Source organism: Prionailurus bengalensis, chromosome B2, assembly GCF_016509475.1.
Source record: "Prionailurus bengalensis isolate Pbe53 chromosome B2, Fcat_Pben_1.1_paternal_pri, whole genome shotgun sequence".
Classification (NCBI taxonomy): Eukaryota; Metazoa; Chordata; class Mammalia; order Carnivora; family Felidae; genus Prionailurus; species Prionailurus bengalensis.
The window spans coordinates 120,418,361-120,439,586 of record NC_057349.1 but is presented as its reverse complement, the minus strand read 5'-3'; the positions used below and the strand labels follow the sequence as shown (position 1 = coordinate 120,439,586).

The 21,226-nt window shown below is 42.7% G+C and overlaps 1 protein-coding gene across 11 annotated transcripts in view; it reads right to left on the bottom strand.

Moving 5' to 3' along the window:
* EYA4 (EYA transcriptional coactivator and phosphatase 4) overlaps window positions 1–21,226 on the bottom strand; it is a 321,968-nt gene that overhangs the window by 236,568 nt on the left and 64,174 nt on the right. For all 11 annotated transcript variants that reach the window (XM_043592404.1, XM_043592403.1, XM_043592402.1 and 8 more), the window contains exon 2: window positions 11,752–11,850. In XM_043592404.1, the coding sequence (XP_043448339.1) occupies window positions 11,752–11,784 (33 nt within the window). In that variant the 5' untranslated portion in view covers window positions 11,785–11,850. The remainder of the gene's footprint in view (window positions 1–11,751; window positions 11,851–21,226) is intronic.

Sequence of the window (21,226 nt, the reverse complement as noted above, 5' to 3'; positions counted from 1 at the left end):
TCTCAGTCACCATTCTGCTTGACCATTTGAAATGTCAGACAGTGGTGGCCCAATTCCTCCTGAAAGCTGTCTTGGTCCGTAGCTCTGAAGACGGTATTACCCCAATCTTCCTTCTGTTTCCCTGTCTCTTTTGACCCATTTTCCTCCTTCCACTTTGCAAACGTGGTATTCTCCCAGGTTTATCCTCATGCTTTTGCCCTTTTTCCAGACATCGTTTCAGCACCCCAAGGAAAATACTGTTTCGCTCTACAGGGCCAGCCTGGACACCTCCTCCGTGGCACAACAGAGCTTCACCAGTTGCTATCTGACATGTTGTCTACAGTTCTAAATTCAAACACATCTTTCGCTTTCCTTACGTCGCTGACACCTGCTCCTCGACCGTCTTACTCGTACCCCCTAAACTTGAAGTTCCAGGATAATCTTTGCTCTTTTCTTCTCCACATCTACCACTCACTCTTCCTCTTAGTATCTCTGTTTGGCTGGTTACCAAGCTCAGCAAAGCTTTCTTCTCAAGTTCTTTCCCTTGATTCTTTCCTTGACTTCTTTCCAGTGACACATCACGAGTTTGCACTGGGAGCTGGCCAAGTATGGCCTGCCACATGTTTATGTAAATAAAGCTTTATTAGAACACAGCCATGACCATTTGTGTATGCATCGTTTACGGCTACCCCCGCACTCCACCGACAGAGGTAAGTAGTTGTACAGAGACTGGACGGCCAGCAGTCCCCAAATTATTTCCTGTCCTGCCTTTTACAAAAAAAGCTTGCCTCCCTGTTTAGGCCCTTTTCAGCTCACCCACAAACTGCTTCCAGATCCCTCAAGCCATCTTCCATGCCCAGTTTCACACCTTCGCTGACCTTCCCACCATCTGGTTGATTTTCCCAAAACGTCATTTAAAAAATACTAGTCTATTGCTCAAAAATTATGTCGCTTTCCATTATGTCCAAGATAAAAGTCCCAAAAGACAGGGTAGAATCGTCCATGTCTCTACACCACATGTAGTGACAAGCATCAGGCTGGACATCAGGCAACGTGTGAATCTCTAAGCTTGACCTCAGAGATCTTTGTTCAGTCTGCTCTCGGGATTTCTCAGCTAGATCTCCCACCGCTCTCCACCTCCGTCCCCACAAAGTTGCCGATTCAGACATTCCAACGCATCCACTGTTTTGGGAGGGACCTTATTGTCTTATACTTTGCACTTCCGAATCTTCATTCCTGCAATTTGCCAGGCCAGGATAGGTCTTCTCGTGTCCGTACGATTATATTGTCCTTTAAGACCCAGTTAACGCGTGACTTAGCCTATGGATAATTCCTCTTTTCACCTTTCTTAACCAGACTTGCCCTGATGATAGCGTAGTACGTATTATTTTCCACTGTTAACTTGGCAAACTTGGCAATGTTATTTTGCTTTCTTGCCTAAATTCTATAGGACCATGTGTTTGCCTTTTTGTCCCAGTTCCCTCTAATTTAGTATAGCATATTACTGTGAATGTTCAGATAAACTTTCTCCAGTATTCTGCAGGGAACGAATACATAAGCAAGTGACTCACTGAAAGGAGACATAACAAAGATCAGCGGTTTTCGCTTCCACTCAGAAGACATTTGTCCACATCGATGGCCATTTTTGATTGTCACTGAAGAGAGAAAGTACGGGAGGGAAGTGGGTGCTACTGACATCTAGTGGGCAGATACCAGAAATGCTCCTACACATCATACACTGCACAAGGCAGTCCTCCCCCCCTCCCCAGTGCAAAGAACCATCTGGCCCAAAGTGTCAGTAATGCTGGAACTGAGAAACCCCGAGGTAGGTCAATTCTTTGCTAATTTTAGAATGTCTAGAAACCTCGTATCTACAGACACAGCAATGAGAAAATAATAATTATTTGCTGACTGATTTCTAGACATTGATGGCTTTGTTATGTGGATAGAAAATGCAAAGAGGTGAATGATGTCTCAGTATCGATTCAGCTGTATGCTGGCTCTTTCTTCCTTGAGAGAGGTGAACCCAGTACCTAGTAATGCAGACATGATATGTGATTGTTGGAAAGTTTGGAAGCAAGCACATCAAAAGAAACGTTACTGGCTGTAGGAATGTACAGGTGTGGCATAACACAGGGTTTATAGGTATTATAACAGTAGGATCAAACAACCACCTTACGTAAACTGTCGTCTCCTTAACCTCTAGATATGGGCGTCCCAGAACTCAGTCCTTTTCATTGTCTCCATCTAGACTTACTCTCTTCATGATCTCAACCAAAACTTCTTTAAATGTCACACATCTCCTGAAGCCTTCCCAATTTATATTTCAAGTCCAATCTCCACTCCCGGATTCCAAATGGTTACATTGAACTGACTTCCTAACATTTCCACTCATATGTCTAATACCGGGTAAAACTTAGTATGTCTCTATGAACTCAGTTGCTTAATACTCTCCCAGAAATCTGTTCTCCGTGCAGTCTCAGCGATGCAACATCCTTCAATCTTAGGGTTCTGCCATCTTTACCTGTAGCCTCCCCTCCATTCTTCATGCTAGCAGAACATACAGACCAAAGAATCACACAGCAGCGTCTCACTGCCTCAACCTGGAAATGATACACACATCACTTCCCTTTGCATTTCATTCACCAAAACAAGCCATATGGTCCTGTCTACATGTAAGGAGGTTAGAAAGTATGGTTCCCAATGCACCAGAAAAGAGGAGTATGAAACCAGATTGGGGAAGACACAGCAATGTCTCCATTACCACGTTTAAAACTGAGCTCTTAGTCTACACTCTCCACCTGTTCCTTCTACGTCCACCCATCTCAGCAAATGCCAATGCCGTCCTTCCCGTTGCTCAGGACACAAACCTTGAAATCATCTTTGACTCCTTTCTCTCATAACCCCTATCCAACCCATCAGCGAGCCCTCTGTCTCCACCTTCAAGACATATCCTGAATCCAACCGTTTCACACCACCTTCTCACTGCTGTCTTGTCCATTTCACATCTGGACACTAACAACAGTCCAACTGCTACCCTTGTCATCATTCTGTCATTCTCAGTACAGCAGACGAGGTGATCTTTTAAAAGCTTAAGTCATGTCATGTCATCCCTAAGCTCCAAACTTTCCAATTGCTTCACACAACACTTAGGTTAAAGCTCAAGTTCTTAAAATGGCCTAACCCCCCTACATAATCTGTACTCTCCACCTCACACTTCCATCCTGATTACCTCTTTATGTCCACCTTGTATTCTCCACCAGTGCCATCAACACCGGCCTCCTTTCTATCCCTCAAACACACCAGGCATGCGGCCACCTCACGGTTTTTACAGTGGCTGTTTCCTCCAACTAAACTCACTTTCCCCAGATGCCCTAAGGCTTGCTCCTTCACCTCCTTCAAATCTTTGTGGAAATGCTATTTCCTCGGTAAGATTCTCCTACTTCCTTCCCAAAACTGCAACCATCCCTACCCACCTACCTTGCCCCCAGAACTTCCTCTCCCCCCACCTATTTTATTTCGTTTTCCTCCTTGCATTTATTATTATCCAACATACTATAGTTGTTTACTGTTTGTCTCCCCCAACTAGAATACAAACTCCATGGGAATCGTAGTATTTGCCCATTGTGTCCACCATGGTTTGTTTTTTTTTTTAATTTTTAATTTTATTTTTGAGAGACAGAGAGAGACAGAGCACAAGTGGAGGAGGGGCAGAGAGAGAGGGAGACACAGAATCCAAAGCAGGCTCCAAGCTCTGAGCTGTCAGCACAGAGCTTTGTAAAGTGGGGCTCGAGCCCACAAACCGTGAGATCAAGACCTGAGCCAAAGTTGAATGCTTAACTGACTGAGCCACCCAGGCACGCCACCCACTGCGGGTTTCTAATATCTAAAACCATGTTTCAAATACAGTTTTTCACAAATATTCACGGAATAAATTAGTTGCCACTGTCCAAAGCTCCTTTTAAAATAACTTTAGAACTCAATGTAACATCTTACAATCTTATATTAAACTCAATCTTGTATTAAACTTATACTGGGGGGGGGGGACGACAGGAATGGTATTATATTTATCTTTTAATCCTTAGTTTAGCAAAGTTCCTGACAGACAATGAGGAATCTGTAAATATTTCTTTAATCGAGTTTGTTGGATTATCGTTCAATTTTCATACATACTGCTATCTTATGACTGTCTGCTCAAAATATTTAGTAAAGAAGGTTGTGCAGTGGATTAGTAACCATGGTAGAATAACTTCTATTTCTCACCAAGACCCCAGATATCTAAAATGTTTGCTTTTCATTCTAACAAGTTGAGATCAAGTTGAGTTTTTAATGCATATTCCAAGACATCAAATGTATCAAAGGGTCTTAAAACCATTTAAATTGATCAAAGCAGGTAAGATAATACACTTAGCAGCATGGTTTCTGGAAGAAGACTGCACGAGCTCACATTCCACTAGCACAGAGTTCTAGCTGTCATGGCCTTGAATGAGATCTCTAAGTTCAGCTTCAGTATCTTCTTCTTTCAAAGAAGAGTCATGACAGAGCCTGACATTGAGGGTAGTTTAATGAGATGAGTCACATAAAGCACTATCAATGGACGCAAGCTCTTTTCATCAGCCAACATTGCCCATTCGCTGTATACCTTACAGCAAACGTGACATGACGTTCATTTTGCCATTTCTCAGAATTACTAAGGCCTGAAAGAAATAGATAACATTTCTATCACAAACAAGCGATTTTCATTCTAATTCATAAGACAGAATTATCGGACAATTTATATACCGTATGTAAGTTGCAAGTTCCGAGAAGAGACTTTAGGTACCTAAAGATGTCATAGCTCTTATCTGCATCTACAGTACCCAAACCCAGTGCTCAAAGCTGCTGACAACTATTCGGCCCAGGATCAGCAGGTGTGAGGCTCCACACCATTCCTCCTCCTAATTAAGTCCATGGCAGACTGCACTAAGTTGATAATGTTTCTCTTTCGTTGAGCCAGGAGGTACCTTTCGGTTCTTTCTCAACGGCGACTACTACTAACCAACTGATCACAGGTGACAGAAGAAAAGCCTAATATTTCCTCTCCAGATCACATGGCAAATGATATGCAATCACAATCCATACTCTGTATGATATGGGGCTCTCCCTCTATAGATAAGTGTATTCTCAAATTTGTGGGAAGGTTTTAATAAAATTAAGTTATAATCTTCAAAGGTTTTATAGATAATTCACGGAATCTTCTTTTGAATCCTTATCAACTCATGTGAAGATACAGAAATTCAAAGTTAGAAAATTGTTCAAAATGAAACAGTAAGCCTTAGCAACTAATACAAATTAAAAATCAAATTTACTGGGGCGCCTGGGCGGCTCAGTCTGTTAAGCCTCAACTCTTCACTTTTGGCTTGTGTCATGATCCCAAGGTCATGAGATTGAGCCCTACATAAGGGCTCGGGCAAGAGCATGGAGCCTGCTTGGGATTCTCTCTCCCTCTCTCTCTCTCTCTCTCTCTCTCTCTCTCTCTCTCACTCTCACTCTCATTATCTGTCTCTGCCCCTCCACTGCTCATTTCTCTCTCTCTCAAAATAAATGAACAAACTTTTTAAAAAATCAAATTTACTGTATCTACTTTTCAGGTACTCTATTATATAATTGCAAAGTAAAGATGTAATTGGCAATTGGGAGTTACAACACTTTTGAAAGGAATTCAACTTTAAGCAAAAGTCCGCTGAACTCTCAAATATATGGTCCAGTTGGTTGGTGGAAAAAAATACATGTTGTGAACATGATTCCTTTGGCTAGTTTAAAGGCCAAGTTCTTGCTGATGGGTTTGCAGCCTCAAAAATAATTTGATTTTGGTTAGAGCAGAATAAAATACATTGCATGCAAGCTGCTGAAATTGATTTAGAGCACCTAAGAAAAAAGCAATCAAATGATGGGATTCCAGGATTTTGACAATGTCAGGTTATCAAAAATGAAAAAAATGATTTAAACTGAAATTAACAAAAATCAGTATTTTACAGCATGGGGCTAAAACACCGACAGAAATTGGTGACACTGAAGCTCTACATCTAAAGGGTAATTTGGATGATCTATTCAATTCCATGTAACAACTAGAAACCTGTGCAAAAGACACCTAAAACAGCACAGGTTTTAAAACTGGGCTAGTGGCTATAATCAAAATGATCCAGAGAATCTCTAAGAACTAAGAGCTGAGGAATAATCCAAAGGGAGATTATTTGGTATTCTAAGGGAGAAACACTGGCACAAAAAAGAGATTAATTTATTTAACTAACTCTAGAATTTTAATTCACACTATTAACAGGTTTGATGCAAAAAAAATAAATACTATTACTAGCTACAAATATATATAAACTTCTAAAAATATTGCTGCAACATATGTTTATAATATGGGTCCAAAGGACGTGAATTTAGACCTCACTAACCAGTATATTTCATCAATAATATAAGTTAAGTGATTCACTAACAATGTTGACATATGTAGGAATATTCAGGCCTTTAATGTCTAATATTAGGGAATGCTACCCTATAGTAAACTGTAACTTCCTCATTCTCCCTCAATTTACTTAGCAGCTACTAATGTTTTACGGCATAACAGACAGTACTTAAAATTCACAAGCAGTATTTTTTTTTTCAAAACTCCTAGCTTAACGATGAATTTAGGCCGTACTCCCTCTCACTTTGACGTGAATGACTCAGATGAGAAAAAAAAAAAAAATCTATGGGAATATTCACTACCGAAACAGGACTTCAAAATATCTCAAAATATAAGGGTACTATAGAAATTAGAAAAACAGTAAATACTGCTCAGCCTTTATTTGAATACAGGGAATATAACATATTCCACAATACCAAAGAAACTTCTGATAATTAGTATAGGTAGCGTTACATATAATCTAGATTCATATTTCTTTCTGTTAATAAGAACAACATTTAGTTTAAAACTTTAGTAAGCTATAACTGTATGTGAAACTGCTTCTAAATAATTATGAAGTTCTAATATAGAATTTCAGACAAACATGAAAGCTAAACCTTACTTTAACTGTTGACCTCTTAAAATTCCCTAGACCCTCTCAGCCACACTGCAAAATAAAATCCAGATATAATGCAAAAAAAAAAAATTATTTAAGAACCAAAAACTCTGTTTTGATTACATGCTGTTAAAAGAGTATTATATGTTATGTGCAATTTTTTAAAAATGTAAGTGGAACATGAATTCGTGAGTCAGTAATCCGTTCTGAGAATAATATTTTGGTTTCTAAAATTCACCAGGCTACTCAGTAACATACCTTAGTAAGTAACAGTATATATAAGCTTTTGAAGAAAACATTCATTAAATGTCAGCAAGAATTGTGCTAAGAGGTAAGGCTACAAGATGAACAAGATGCGCTATTACGCTTAAGTAGTTTATAATCCAGTAGAAAGGTAAATAAACAGATAAGATTTCAGTTCTGTGGGGTAAGTCCTGGGATAGAGGTAAATGCCACTGGCAGCACATGGTGGAGGCCCCTGACCCAGCATGGCTGGCGGCCTGGGGAAGAAAGGCAATCTGAGAGGCTTGCTCAGAGGGAGGGAGACCCAGAGTGAGTGTTCCAGATTTACAAGCAACCCCGGGTGGGTAGCAAAGGCACAGAAACCTCAGAGAACCTGCAAGATGCAGGGAACTGAAAGAAGTCAGAAGTCTCAGAAGTCGTGCAAGAGAGATACGGGTGAGCAACTGAGCCTGTGTGCTTTACTGCACACTTGAAACTCTCTCCCGAGGGCAAGAAAGGGCCTGTGACCGGTACGAAGCGGAACAGAGACATGACCCACTTTGTATTTTAGAAAGACCACTCTAGAAGCAACTTAAAGCAGAAAAAGACAGTCAAGAGATGAAATTGAGACCCAAAATAGGAGCTGGAGCAGAGAAAACAGCTTTGAGGGGTTTTAAAAATTAAGAATAGACAGGAGTTTGGGGGCGCCTGGGTGGCTCAGTCGGGTAAGTGTCCGACTTCGGCTCAGGTCATGATCTCGTGGTTCCTAAGTTCGAGCCCCGCGTCGGGCTCTGTGCTGATGGCTCAGAGCCTGGAGCCTGCTTTGAATTCTGTGTCTCCCCCTCTCTCTGCCCCTCCCCCACTCATGCTCTGTCTGTCTCTCTCAAATATAGATAAACAATAAAATATTTTTTAAAAAAAATAGGAGTTTGAATGGGGATGAAGGAAAAAAGCATGACTACCTGCTTTTTGACTTAATCTACTCTGAAGCTGAGGGTACCATCCACGGAGGCCATGGAAAGTACTGGAACAGAGGAGAAAGGGAGAAAACTGGGAGAAGGGAGTTTGTGAGTTTAGTTCATATGCTGAGTTTGTAAACTATGAACTTCCAGGCAGGGATATCTGCCAGAAGGTAACTAGATATGCAAGAACCATCCCATACCCTTTAAAGATCATCTGAATATGTCAGGTAATTGTAAGAACAGCTAAGGTTGACCAAGTTTCTACTCTAAGCCGGGCATATGCCAAACCTTTCATGTAACTTCTTTCTTTCTTTTTTTTTACATTTTTTTAAATTTTTTTTTATTTTTGAGAAACAAAGTGAGACAAAGCCAGAGTGGGAGCAGGGAAGGGGGAGGGGCAGAGAGAGGAGACACAAAATCCCAAGCAGGCTCCAGGCTCTGAGCCATCAGCACAGAGCCTGATGCGGGGCTTAAACCCACAAACTGTGAGATCGTGACCTGAGCCCAAGTCGGATGCTCAACTGACTGAGCCACCCAGGCGCCCCTCATATAACTTCTTTTTATCATCCTCCCTACTCTACAGATGAGGAAGAGTTTAATTGCCTAATGGTTACAAAGTATTTAAGTGTCATGGATTTCTGATTTTAAGCTCAAGTCCCTACCCACTATATGATGCTGTATCATGCAAAATCATGACAGATTTTAAGACCAGATAAAGGTGGGTTCAATTCTAATCTCTGCTACTTACCAGTTGTGTGACCTTGATACTCTCCAAGCCTTAGTTTCCTTATCTGTAAAATGGTGACCATAACAATTACATGGTAAGAAGATGGTAAGGATCAGAGAGAGCATACAGAAAATGCTAGATTCAGTCTATATGTACAATAACTAGCACCCACTTGTTAGATCTATGCCCACAGAAAGAAGTTTTCTATGATCTGAGCAAATTCCCTTTCATCTTATTATGAACTTTCTTTTAATTGTACCCTATTTGAGCTTTATCTTAGTAAATATGAAGTATTATTTTTCAAAATATTTACAACCTTAATATACTCTGTAAAATTTAATGTCACTTAAAAATTTCACCCAAATAGAAATCATTTCAATGCAAAGGGGTTGAATCAGGTTTTGTTTGTTTGTTTTGTTTTGTTTGCCATTTTTATAGTGATGAATGTCAAAATAAGAAAACCCCAAAGCCATAAGGCATGTTGATGTTCTGGAAAGAGCTTTGGACTTGGAGTCAGAAGACCTGTGTGAAGTCCCAACTCTGACGTTTACTAGCCATGGCATTACGGGCAAGTCATTTCACAGTCCCAAGAGTTCCTTTGCACATGTACAAGATGAGATGGACAGATTGGCCTAGATGTTCTTCTAAGTATGAGGAACTTGAAGAAAAAAGGCTTTGGGATGTTTACAAAATCGAAGCCATTAAAAGTCATTAACACTTGACACAAACTTCAAGCTTCCTGTGTTTTAAACCAGAAGTGGCCTATCTCCACTTCGATGGCCTATCAAACCACTCCACACATCAGGAGCTTCCAATTTGACTTTGACCAGACCTACGATAACCCTCAGGTGGCGAGTTCAAAGTGAGACGTGGGGATACGGAAGTGGGGAGGGGTGGGGGAGGGGGGCATTCTTTCCTTCTCTCAAAGTCTCCTCTGTCCTCACCACAAATTCGGCGGCTGAGTTTGAGCTGAGAGGCCAGGAGGCCACACTAGATTTCTGCTTTTCAAACCTGGCTGCACATCAGCAACACTAGGAACTTAAAAAACAAAAAACAAGAAACAAAAAACAACAAAAAACACTTTGTTTTAATGCTGAGCTCCACAACTCTGAAACAACACTGGAGGATACTACGTATGATTTACAAATGCCAGGTTTCTCTTTGTAAAAGTGGTACAAAGCATCTTGTGTAATAACCTCATTCGAATGTTACACATTAAAACATATCCCTTTAACCTCCGCAACCCTGAAAAAAAATACTCATTCTTGAGGATACACGCACAACGAAATCAACCTCCCAAGTGTGCAGGCACTGCACCTGCGTTAGCTCTGAAAGTTCGATGTCCGGGGCAACCCCAGGGTCTCTGGGAAACAGGGACAGTTGGTCAATCTCTCTCTCTCTCTCTCTCTCTCTCTCTCTCTCTCTCTCACACACACACACACACACACACACACACACACTTTTAAGTAACCTTCAGTGTGTGAGAACAAAGTATAGATCAACAGTGGCCCTCTCATGAAGCAGCACCACTAAAACAACATCATTATTCACTCAAGGACTTATATGGTGTCACTCACAGCCCTCTGACACCACTGGGATCCATTAAACATGCAACGGTGTGGGTGTCACCATCATGCTATCATCCATTTTGTTAGAGTCCACACTACGATAACCAGCATTTAAAAAAAATAACTACTTGGACGCACCTGCTGCCTAATTGCTATTTGTCTCGTCAGGCAATTTCTGAAAGAACAGCATCTCTACTGTTTGACAGATTTTTTTTTACCCTTTTTTGGTTTCGTATTTTTTCTGTTCCATTTTCCTATAACGATGCCATGTGACGTTAAATAATACGGTAATATATAATGAAATTAGACAACGGTCTTGTCCGTTTGTCAACTGAAGACTTCATTATCTTTTCTTTTCAGTGAATTACTTGAAAAAAACAAATGAACTTGCAACGGCCTGTACACACCAGAACATATATTCCCCTGTAACTCAAAACCGACCTCATCATAGTCTCACATTTTCTAGAACCACATTCTTATACACAAACACACTGTCTTCTGTTGCCTCGATTAGACTCTCAGGCCAAGTCGTGACCGTACGAGCTACTGAAATATAGCATCAATCTGCGTAACAGATTGACGTGCCTAGCTGTCTGTGGGAAACACAGTTAGCAGCAGTTGGGGAGTGGGAGGGAAGACTTCCCACTGACTTCACTTCCACACGCTAAGGCACTAATGCCATGGAGACGCTAGTAAGGAGTTAGGAGCAAAGGTCACATCAACCCCTTGAGAAATCAGACTCTTACAACGACTGCCACCCATCTTGCACATTCTTCCTTCTGCCAAGAACGTAGCAAAATAAGGAGGCCATGAAAGCACACGAGGGCTGTCGCTGCCATCCTTGAAATGGACAACAGGGATGCCGGGAATATACTGCGTCCTGTTATACTTCTGACATTCAATAGTATATGCGCTCTGTAAGCACATTTGGAATAAAACCTAACAAAGGAGGTGTGTAAAATTACGGACTGTCAAAAACACTTAGCATGATTTAAATGCCCTAGTCTTTCTCCTACGGGCTTTGCAAGCAGACAATCAAGGGAGACCTCAAAATGTGACATCGTTAAGCAGGAACAGCATACATTTCCAAAAGTCCGTTTTATGGTCTTGGAAGAGAATTCAAAATTCAACTAAAACATACATATTTAACAAAACTCCTGCTTTTTACAACAAATTCCTTTTAGCAGGGTTTTGAGCAGTCTTACCACAACTTGTTTCAGCGAACTTGAGACTGAATTAAGACTTACTGATTGCTCATTTAAGTCCTGGGATTCTTCCATGTGGTTTTCTCACGTCTCCGGCCACCCCCAAACAGAAGCAGCGTCCTTCAGTTAAAACTGGACTATCTGAAACAAAAAGATGGAAACGAAGGGGGGAAATGGAAAAGTTACCTTTTTTATTTATTTGTAAAATCACCAAAACACACTATGATTTACGTGATAATCTGTAGAAGCATCATTTTCAAAGAACAAAACTCATTATGGATGATCTCCATATCTTATAGACTTGATGCTCTTGAAAAATCACATCATGGCAACATTGGAATATGTGAACAGCTACTCAGGAATACTGTAGATAAACAAAAACATCTAAGGACAACTTTGGAGACACGGTCTGTAAAAAAGACTTAGTATACTATTTTACTGAGAGAGATACGTCATCAAGCAATTGTCAGATGACAAATTAATAGTCTGCGTTGATCATTCACTTTCTAAAGCACGTGAACTGAGAAAGTACAGTCTGTAGCTTAATATGGCAGCTTTCTCTCACAGGACAATTTATCTGGATTACCAGATGATCTTTATTCAGTTTTAAAGAACAGAATGTTATAACATACAAGCTCAATTTATTTATTTATCTATTTATTTATTTATCTATTTATTTATTGAGAGAGAGAGCACACACGCACAGGCAGGGGAGAGGGACAGGGAAAGAGAGAATCTTAAGCAGGCTCCACACCCAGAACAGCATGCTTAATTTTAAAAAGAGAATGAAAATGCTATTATTACTTAAAGAAGATATTACAAATGTATACAGAAGGACAATCCATCAACAAACTATACTGAGGCAATCAGTTACTTATTCAAAGAAAAGGTTCATCTTTACTCCATACCCCATATTTAAATTTTTCCAGGCAAAGTGGAGTGTATAAAAACTCTAAGAAAAATAGGGATAATGTCTTTTAATTCTCTGATGGAGAAGGATTTTGCAACAGAAACAGTGGAATATAAAACAAAAAAGCCAAATGACCTCTTGAATCTGCTCACACAAACCTCCCCCCAAAAAGATCAAAATGAAAAAGATACATGAAAATATAAAAAGAAATATCTGCACAAATATCGAACACACTAGGCTAATGTCCTTAACATAGAAAAAGCTCTTACAAACAGAAATGTACACACACCTCTAAAGAAAAATGGTTACACAAAACAATGTTCAACACACTAACAAAGAAAATGCAATTTAAAAGAGCAGTGAGACATTTGTGGCCCTTCAAATCCTAATTTTAAAAATAAAAATAATATGGAGTTAAAATCCAGTTTACATGGGGGTCCCTGGGTGGCACATATCCGACTTCTGATTTGGGCTCAGGTCGTGATCTCACGGATGGTGAGAGGGAGCCTTTCGTATCTCTCTCTCCCTCTCTCTCTTTGGCATAAATAAACAAACTCATTAATGAATGAATGAATGTATTTACTTTTGAAAGGATTCATGTAAATAAAGGCATAAATTAGATATAAATTATTAAACTCACACTTCAAGGAATAGTGAAGTCGAAATTCTCTGAAGATGTAATTTAAATAGAAGATAAGTATTCCAGTAAGTATTCCCCAGAAACAATATTCTCCCCATTCAGTTTATTGAAATTCAACATTTGCAGGTGTTTTGCTCAGTTTTACATTTATCCATTCACACTTTCCCTACTACAATCAGGTAGACGTGGTTTTATTAGTTTTTTAAAGTTTATTTATTTATTTTGAGAGGGAGAACGAGGTGGGGGGAGAGGCAGAGGGAGAGAGAGAATCCCAAGCAGGCTCCGCACCATCGGCATGGAGCCCCACTCAGGGTTCGATCCCACGCACCGTGAGATCGTGACCTGAGCTGAAATCCAGAGTCGGATGGTCAACCCACTAAGCCTCACAGGCGCCCCTAGACATGACTTTAATTTCTTTCCTGTGTTGTGTTTTCTACAACAAGCCTGTTACTTTTCCTTATTAGAATACAAGACGTTAAATGACAAAGGACATTTACAATGTACATTGTAAATTATTTTATGCATATACGAACACAGTGATACAGATTACAGATGTTTTTCAATCCTGAGAGTTAAAAGTCATAAAATGGTAACGTAACTTGTAGTAGGTGACAGTCTCTGCAAGACAATGATTAAATACACTTCAAAACCAGAAACGTGTCACTTTAAAGAACAGCCCAATTTAAAAGCATATACGAGATGGGAAGACCAGGGGTTAAGTCCTAAGCACGTTGAAAGGTGTATGAACTCAGGAAGATAAGCGGGCGGGGAGTTCAAAACTGCAGATGTTATCTTTTTGGGTCGTGAGTGGGCCTGAGAGATGGTGCCTGGAAAACCCCCTTACCTCACACCCCCTCCCTCTTTCTTCTCCCCCTCCCCCTGTCTTCTTACGAACTGGTTCCTCCCGTCTAATCTGGGTTTTTCATCCTCGTCCCGGATACTTACTGACCTCTTGCTTGCTCCTCCTATCCTCCAAGACCTCCATCCCAATCCCTGGCCCTGTGTACTTTCCCCACCCCCCACCCATCACCAAGACCACTCCGCTCAGGCTTCCCTTGGATATGGGCGTACCACAGTAAGAGAGGGCCCCTAGTCCAACTGCTGCCCGCTTTGCGAGCCCTTCTTCCACTCTCCCAGGGGGAAATGCGGCAGACCATCTCTTTAGAGGCATTTTCTCCTCACTCCCTGGATAACCCACTAGCCAAGTACTCCTCAGGGCTGCTGTAAAATTAAAAAAAAAAAAAAAGTACCACCAAATGGGAGACTCTGACCAGTAGGAATTTATTCTCCCATAGTTCTGATGGCAAGAAGTCCTAAACTGAGGTGCCGGCAGGCCCAAGGATCAATCCTTGTCTCTTCCTAGTTTCTGCTGTTGCGGACGATCCCTGGTGTCCCTCGGCTTGTAGATGCATCGTTCCAATCTCTGCTTCCATGGTCAACAGTATCTCCCTGCCTGCTTCTGTATGTGTGCCTCTGTGTCCAAATTTCCCTATTCCTCTAAGTACACCAGTCACTGAATGAGAACGCACCCTAATCCGGTAAAACCTCATCTTGACTTGATTTCCTCTGCTTGCACGTAAGGTCACGTTCATAGGTAAGGGGGTTAGAATTTGAACATATCTCTTAGGGGACCCAATTCAACCCACAACACACGTACAGTTGCCACACTAAAATGATTTTTAAGATGTTATCAAGGTTTAAATGGCGTATTTCCAGAAAGGACACCTAACAATTAAATTAAGGATATTAAGGGTGCCTGGGTGGCCCAGTCGGTTGAGCGTCTGACTTCGGGTCGGGTCAGGATCTGACCTGGTTTGTGGGTTCAAGCCCTGTGTCGTGCTGACAGCTCAGAGCCTGGAGCCTGCTTCAGATTCTGTGCCTCTCTCTCTTTCTCTCTCTCTCTCTCTCTCTGTCCCTCCCCTGCTAGCATTCTTTCCCTGTCTCTCAAAAATGCATAAACACTACAAAAATTAAAAAATAAATAAAAATAAAAATAAATTAAGGATATTGATCATTAGGAAACAAGTAATCATCTTCTGGAAAGACCACCATCTCAAGGCACTGGTAATAACTCAGGTGAAATTAAAAATTAAGATTTCAGAAAAGATGTTGGAACATAAGAGAGAATTAAGCAAAAACTAGCCTTTTTTTTGTTAACCGCCCACTGAGAATTGATTTAACATTCCAGTTGGGAAGCTATTTGCATTAATGTTCCATGTTACAACGTAATACTTTGCTTTATGTTTCCTTAAAATTGAGATTGTTACTTAGTTTAACTTCTTTATGGTAACATGAATTTCTTTTTTTGCCAAACACACTAAGGTACTAAAATATTATGAGCCCACTGATTTTATATTATGGAACCAAGTAAAACTACCTAGGCTAATTGCGGACACAGTATTATTTTACATCATAATTTAGCAACGGTGGTTATGCTAAATCTTTTAACATTCCGTTTTCACAAATATGTAAGAAAAAGACAAGAACACTCTTTAACTCAAGTAAGAGAAGTGTTACCTCATAATAAAGATATAAAATTAAGGAATAACAATAACCTCTTGCTGTTTTATGAGGCAATAATCTAGGTCCCAGCTCTATTTCAAGGCCATTGCCCCAGAAAAGGTGAATTTAAAACAGGAATAATAGCAACCCCACCCATTCCATGTGAAATTATTTCTCCTGCAGTTAGCTTCTCAATACACAGAAAAATGGATGATATCCTTTGCTTTAACTCTGCTCTAGAAGTGGGCTATAAACTCTTGAGTCTTGGAACATTAGAATCAAAAAACAAAAAAACACCAATTCTTCCAATTTAGATATTCATATGTAAAGTTTTACAACAATTCTCAGAAATGGAACACAGTCCTGAGGGCTGGTCCCAGTGGTGGTGACAGCAAAGAGAAGACGTTGAGAGACTTCTGAGAAGTTTGTAGAGTTTGTGGGATGCAGCCCTCACCTTCTAGATTGATCTTTCCAGTCAAACCTTCAGTAAAAACTAGGTTGTCCACGCATGCTTTACTCTGGCTGAGTAAACGTGAACGTGAAGGGGGTGGCCTTCAGTGCCAGGGCTGGCACGGGTTGAGGACAGAGCTGCACATGGGAACAGTACCCCTCTGGATTATGTACCCACAAGACACAGCCTGCTACCAGCCATGAAAGCCAGACCTGGGCTTTGTCACTGACTCCTTGGCGACTCCTCGCCAGTCCCTAAGCTACCCAGTGCTATCAATACCTACTGGAGTTCACTGAAATAGCTCCATGTTTCTCTCCTTGATGCTGCTACAGTAGTTCAAGCCATCAATGGCTCTTGGCCAGATGGGACCAAGAGCATCTTAAGGGTCACCTACCCTCCAGAGCTGCTCCTTTGAGGGAGTTTTCTTTTCACTTTAAAGTAGGGATCTAGGGGTGCCTGGGTGGCTCAGTAGGTTGAGAGTCCGACTCTTGGTTTCGGCTCAGGTCACGATCTCACGGTTTGTGGGTTCGTGCCCCGCGTCGGGCTCTGCGCTGACACTCGGGAGTCTGCTTTAATTCTCCCTCTCTCCTGTCTCTGCCCCTTCCCGCCCCATTCTCTCTCTCTCTCAAAAATAAATAAATGTAAATTTTTTTTTAAATAAAGTAGGGATCTAAATGGGTTCTCCTTTATTTTTAAGTTTATTTATTTGGGGGGGAGGGGCAGAAAGGGAGGGAGAGAGAGAATCCCTGATGTGGGACTCGATCCCACAAACCCATGAGATAATAACCTGAACTAAAACCAACAGTTGGACGCTTAACCAACTGAGCCACCCAAGTGCCCCCTAAAAGGGTTCTCTTGGGGCGCCTGGGTGGCACAGTCGGTTAAGCGTCCGACTTCAGCCAGGTCACGATCGCGCGGTCCGTGAGTTCGAGCCCCGCGTCAGGCTCTGGGCTGATGGCTCAGAGCCTGGAGCCTGTTTCCGATTCTGTGTCTCCCTCTCTCTCTGCCCCTCCCCCGTTCATGCTCTGTCTCTCTCTGTCCCAAAAATAAATAAACGTTGAAAAAAAAAATTAAAAAAAAAAAAAGGATTCTCTTAAAAAAAAAACAACTCAGAGCTGTACCCTATCTTTAAGATAAACCAGAAATTCTTTAATCAATTTACTTGAAGCTATGGCAGGCAGTACCTGACAGAATCCTATGAAGGATAACCACTTGTCAGTTGGTTTTGTTCCCCAGGGCCACTGCTGTCCTGGCGGGGGGGGGGGGGGGGGTTCCTGAGGGAGAACCCCACTGTCCTTCTCCCCCAGCCTGCATTCCACTGTGCTCACCATTCCCTTACCCCTATCACTACCAACACATCCATCGCAGTGCCCTGCAGCCAAGGGCTGGGAACTGTAGCAGGAGTCTCCTGGGAGGGTGTGTGCACAGTACAGGCTCTGCCCCAGTGCAGAGAAAACAGAAGTGGGGAAAAGACTACAAGCCCCACCCATGCTCCAAATGCCTAATATAGCCTTAGGAAAAGATGTAAGATGACGGGGCTGCCCAAAATTTGGTCCCAGCCCCTGTGCAGACCCTGAATGCAGAGGGAGGTACGTGGCCAGTCCTACCCATGACCACTGACAAGGCTGCCTTTAAACTCAGGTCGGGGGGCTCTGAAGAGGCTATGTCCATGTGCAGAATTTCCTGGGCCAGGGGAGGGTATCCTTCCATTCCATTCTATCATTCAGAATGGCTAAGCTATTGTTTGACCTTCAGATTTTCAAAGGACAAGTATATTTTCGGAAACATGTAGAAAATTACACCTTGTTTACGTGGGGGGGGGGGCAACATAAATATACGATATGCAGCTATTTTGCTGATCCCCATTCAACATTCAGCACATGACCCGTTCGATTCCACAGTTCTTTCCCACTCACACCAAATTACTTCTATCTAACACATATCACAATGCCTTCCTGTTGTTTAGGGTGTGAGTCTGGCAGAGTACCAGGCTAGTCCTCCTGCGGTGGCAACATTTCTAGGATATAAAACTTGGGCACCCGTTACAGACATGTGGATCAACCTGGTCGGCTCGAGAGAGACAGAAGGGAAGTGACCCAGAAAGAGTGGCAAAAGAGAGGATGGCAAGAAAGTCCTGGCAGAATTTAAGGACCTGGGTCTCATTACTCTTGATGTCTCAGCTGTTTCGATGCCCCTTCCTGCTGTGTGGCTGCTCAGTTCTTCCTTGGACTCCATGATCTATCTTCATAATCTTCAATTACGTTCCCTCCTTTATTGAGCATCTTGCCTAACACAAAAGTGCAACTGTCTAGGAAGTCCAACAATGTATGTTAATTAGCATTACATTATCGAGATACTATAGCTGGAATCCGACGGTTAAGAAGTGCATTGCTTTCACATCCCAGGTACCAAGTTACCTACACTGGCCTGCAAATTTCACGAATGGGTCTGTGAAGCTGGATAAGCACTGGCTGTTTTCAACAGCCGAGGCAGCGCGCCAGAGTGGGAAGCTCGCAGCACAAAGAACACCTAGCTCCAATTCTACAGCCAACTGATCAGAGGGGACGTGGGCATTCTTTCACCGTGCATGTGACTCTCTTCCCTACTTGTACAAAAGGAAAACAGCAAAGGTGTCCAAGAAACAGATCCGGGTGAACAGTAAGGCGCAGTCTGCCGAGCTGCTATCTCCTTAAATGAAGCCAAACCAGATGCCGAGCTATTCTGAACTGTTTACAGAGCGTGGACTTTGCAAAACAGTCCCTTAAACACAAAGTGATTAATAATGATGGGGTTAATTTCTCATGCTAAAATTATAACCAGTTAGTTCAATGTCATGATAATCGCTTGGGTCACGAGGGATAGAGTCATTTTTTTTTTTTTTTTTTTGGCAACGATCTTCCTGGAGTTATAAATTACGATCGCTTGATTTTTGATAAGCAGGGCCAGCCAAGTTTGTCTGCGTTGTTTTGCGTTTGTTAATTGTGGACGGTTGGCTGCTTATCCTAGAAAACACAGACCTAGTTATAACCAGACGGTCCCAGAGAGACTTCTGAAAGAACTCTGAGCTTGAGCAACTCCTGTTACCCTACAGACCCTCAAGCAGATGCTGCAAGTTCATGTACTGCTTCTGTTGTTCCTCCCCAGCAAACTTCACAATGGCTCTGCTGGGCACTGTGTGTACCATAACACTTCATCGAGCTCTGGCTGTCCTGCAGCCTGGCAGGAAAACTATCTGAGTCCCTTCTTATAAATAGTCTGCTTCCCTCAGCCATAAACCTCTCTTCCACACCTGGGAAACTTTTTTCATAGGGAATATATTGGGGCGCCTGGGTGGCTCAGTTCGTTAAGCGTCCGACTTCGGCTCAGGTCATGATCTCATGGTCTGTGGGTTCGAGCCCCGCGTCGGGCTCTGTGCTGACAGCTCAGAGCCTGGAGCCGGCTTCGATTTCTGTGTCTCCTCCTCTCTCTGCCCCTCCCCTGCTCATGCTCTGTCTCTCTGTCTCTCAATAATAAATAAACGTTAAAAAAATTAAAGAAAAAGAATATACTGACCCTATGTATTACTTAACACATACCTGATGACTTTATGCCCCTCCTGAGGAAAATTTGGTGCACCTTGAAAGGATTTAAAAATACATCTCCTGGAGTTGCGGCAAGATGGCGGCTTAGGAGAACGCTGGGCTCACCGCATGTCCTGCTGATCACTTAGATTCCATCTACACCTGCCTAAATAACCCAGAAAACCGCCAGAGGATTAGCAGAACAGAGTCGCCGGAGCCAAACGCAGACGAGAGACCCACGGAAGAGGGTAGGAAGGGCGGCGAGGCGGTGCACGCTCCACGGACTGGCGGGAGGGAGCCGGGGCAGAGGGGCGGCTCGCCGGCCAAGCAGAGCCCCCGAGTCGGGCTTGCAAAAGCGGAGGGGCCGGGCGGACTGTGTTCCGACAGCAAGCGCGACTTAGCGTCTGGGAGGTCAGAAATTAACAGCTCTGCTCGGAAAGCGGGAAGGCTGGAGGACAAAGGGAGGGAGAGCTGCTGAGCCCCCTGACAACAGAGCTCAGTTTGGTGGGGAACAAAGGCGCTCGCCAGCGCCATTTCCCCCGCCCATCCCCCAGCCGAAATCCCAAAGGGAACCGGTTCCTGCCAGGGAACTTGCTCGCTCCGCGCAAACACCCAACTCTGCGCTTCTGCGGAGCCAAACCTCCGGCAGCGGATCTGACTCCCTCCCGCTGCCACAGGGCCCCTCCTGAAGTGGATCACCTAAGGAGAAGCGATCTAAGCCTGCCCCTCCTGCCCCCGAGCACCTTGCCTACCCACCCCAGCTAATACGCCAGATCCCCAGCATCACAAGCCTGGCAGGGTGCAAGTAGCCCAGACGAGCCACACCACCCCACAGTGAATCCCGCCCCTAGGAGAGGGGAAGAGAAGGCACACACCAGTCTGACTGTGGCCCCAGCGGTGGGCTGGGGGCAGACATCAGGTCTGACTGCGGCCCCGCCCACCAACTCCTGTTATACACCACAGCACAGGGGAAGTGCCCTGCAGGTCCTCACCACGCCAGGGACTATCCAAAATGACCAAGCGGAAGAACTCCCCTCAGAAGAATCTCCAGGAAATAACAACAGCTAATGAGCTGATCAAAAAGGATTTAAATAATACAACAGAAAGTGAATTTAGAATAATAGTCATAAAATTAATCGCTGGGCTTGAAAACAGTATACAGGACAGCAGAGAATCTCTTGCTACAGAGATCAAGGGACTAAGGAACAGTCACGAGGAGCTGAAAAACGCTTTAAACGAAATGCATAACAAAATGGAAACCACCACAGCTCGGCTTGAAGAGGCAGAGGAGAGAATAGGTGAACTAGAAGATAAAGTTATGGAAAAAGAGGAAGCTGAGAAAAAGAGAGATAAAAAAATCCAGGAGTATGAGGGGAAAATTAGAGAATTAAGTGATACACTAAAAAGAAATAATATACGCATAATTGGTATCCCAGAGGAGGAAGAGAGAGGGA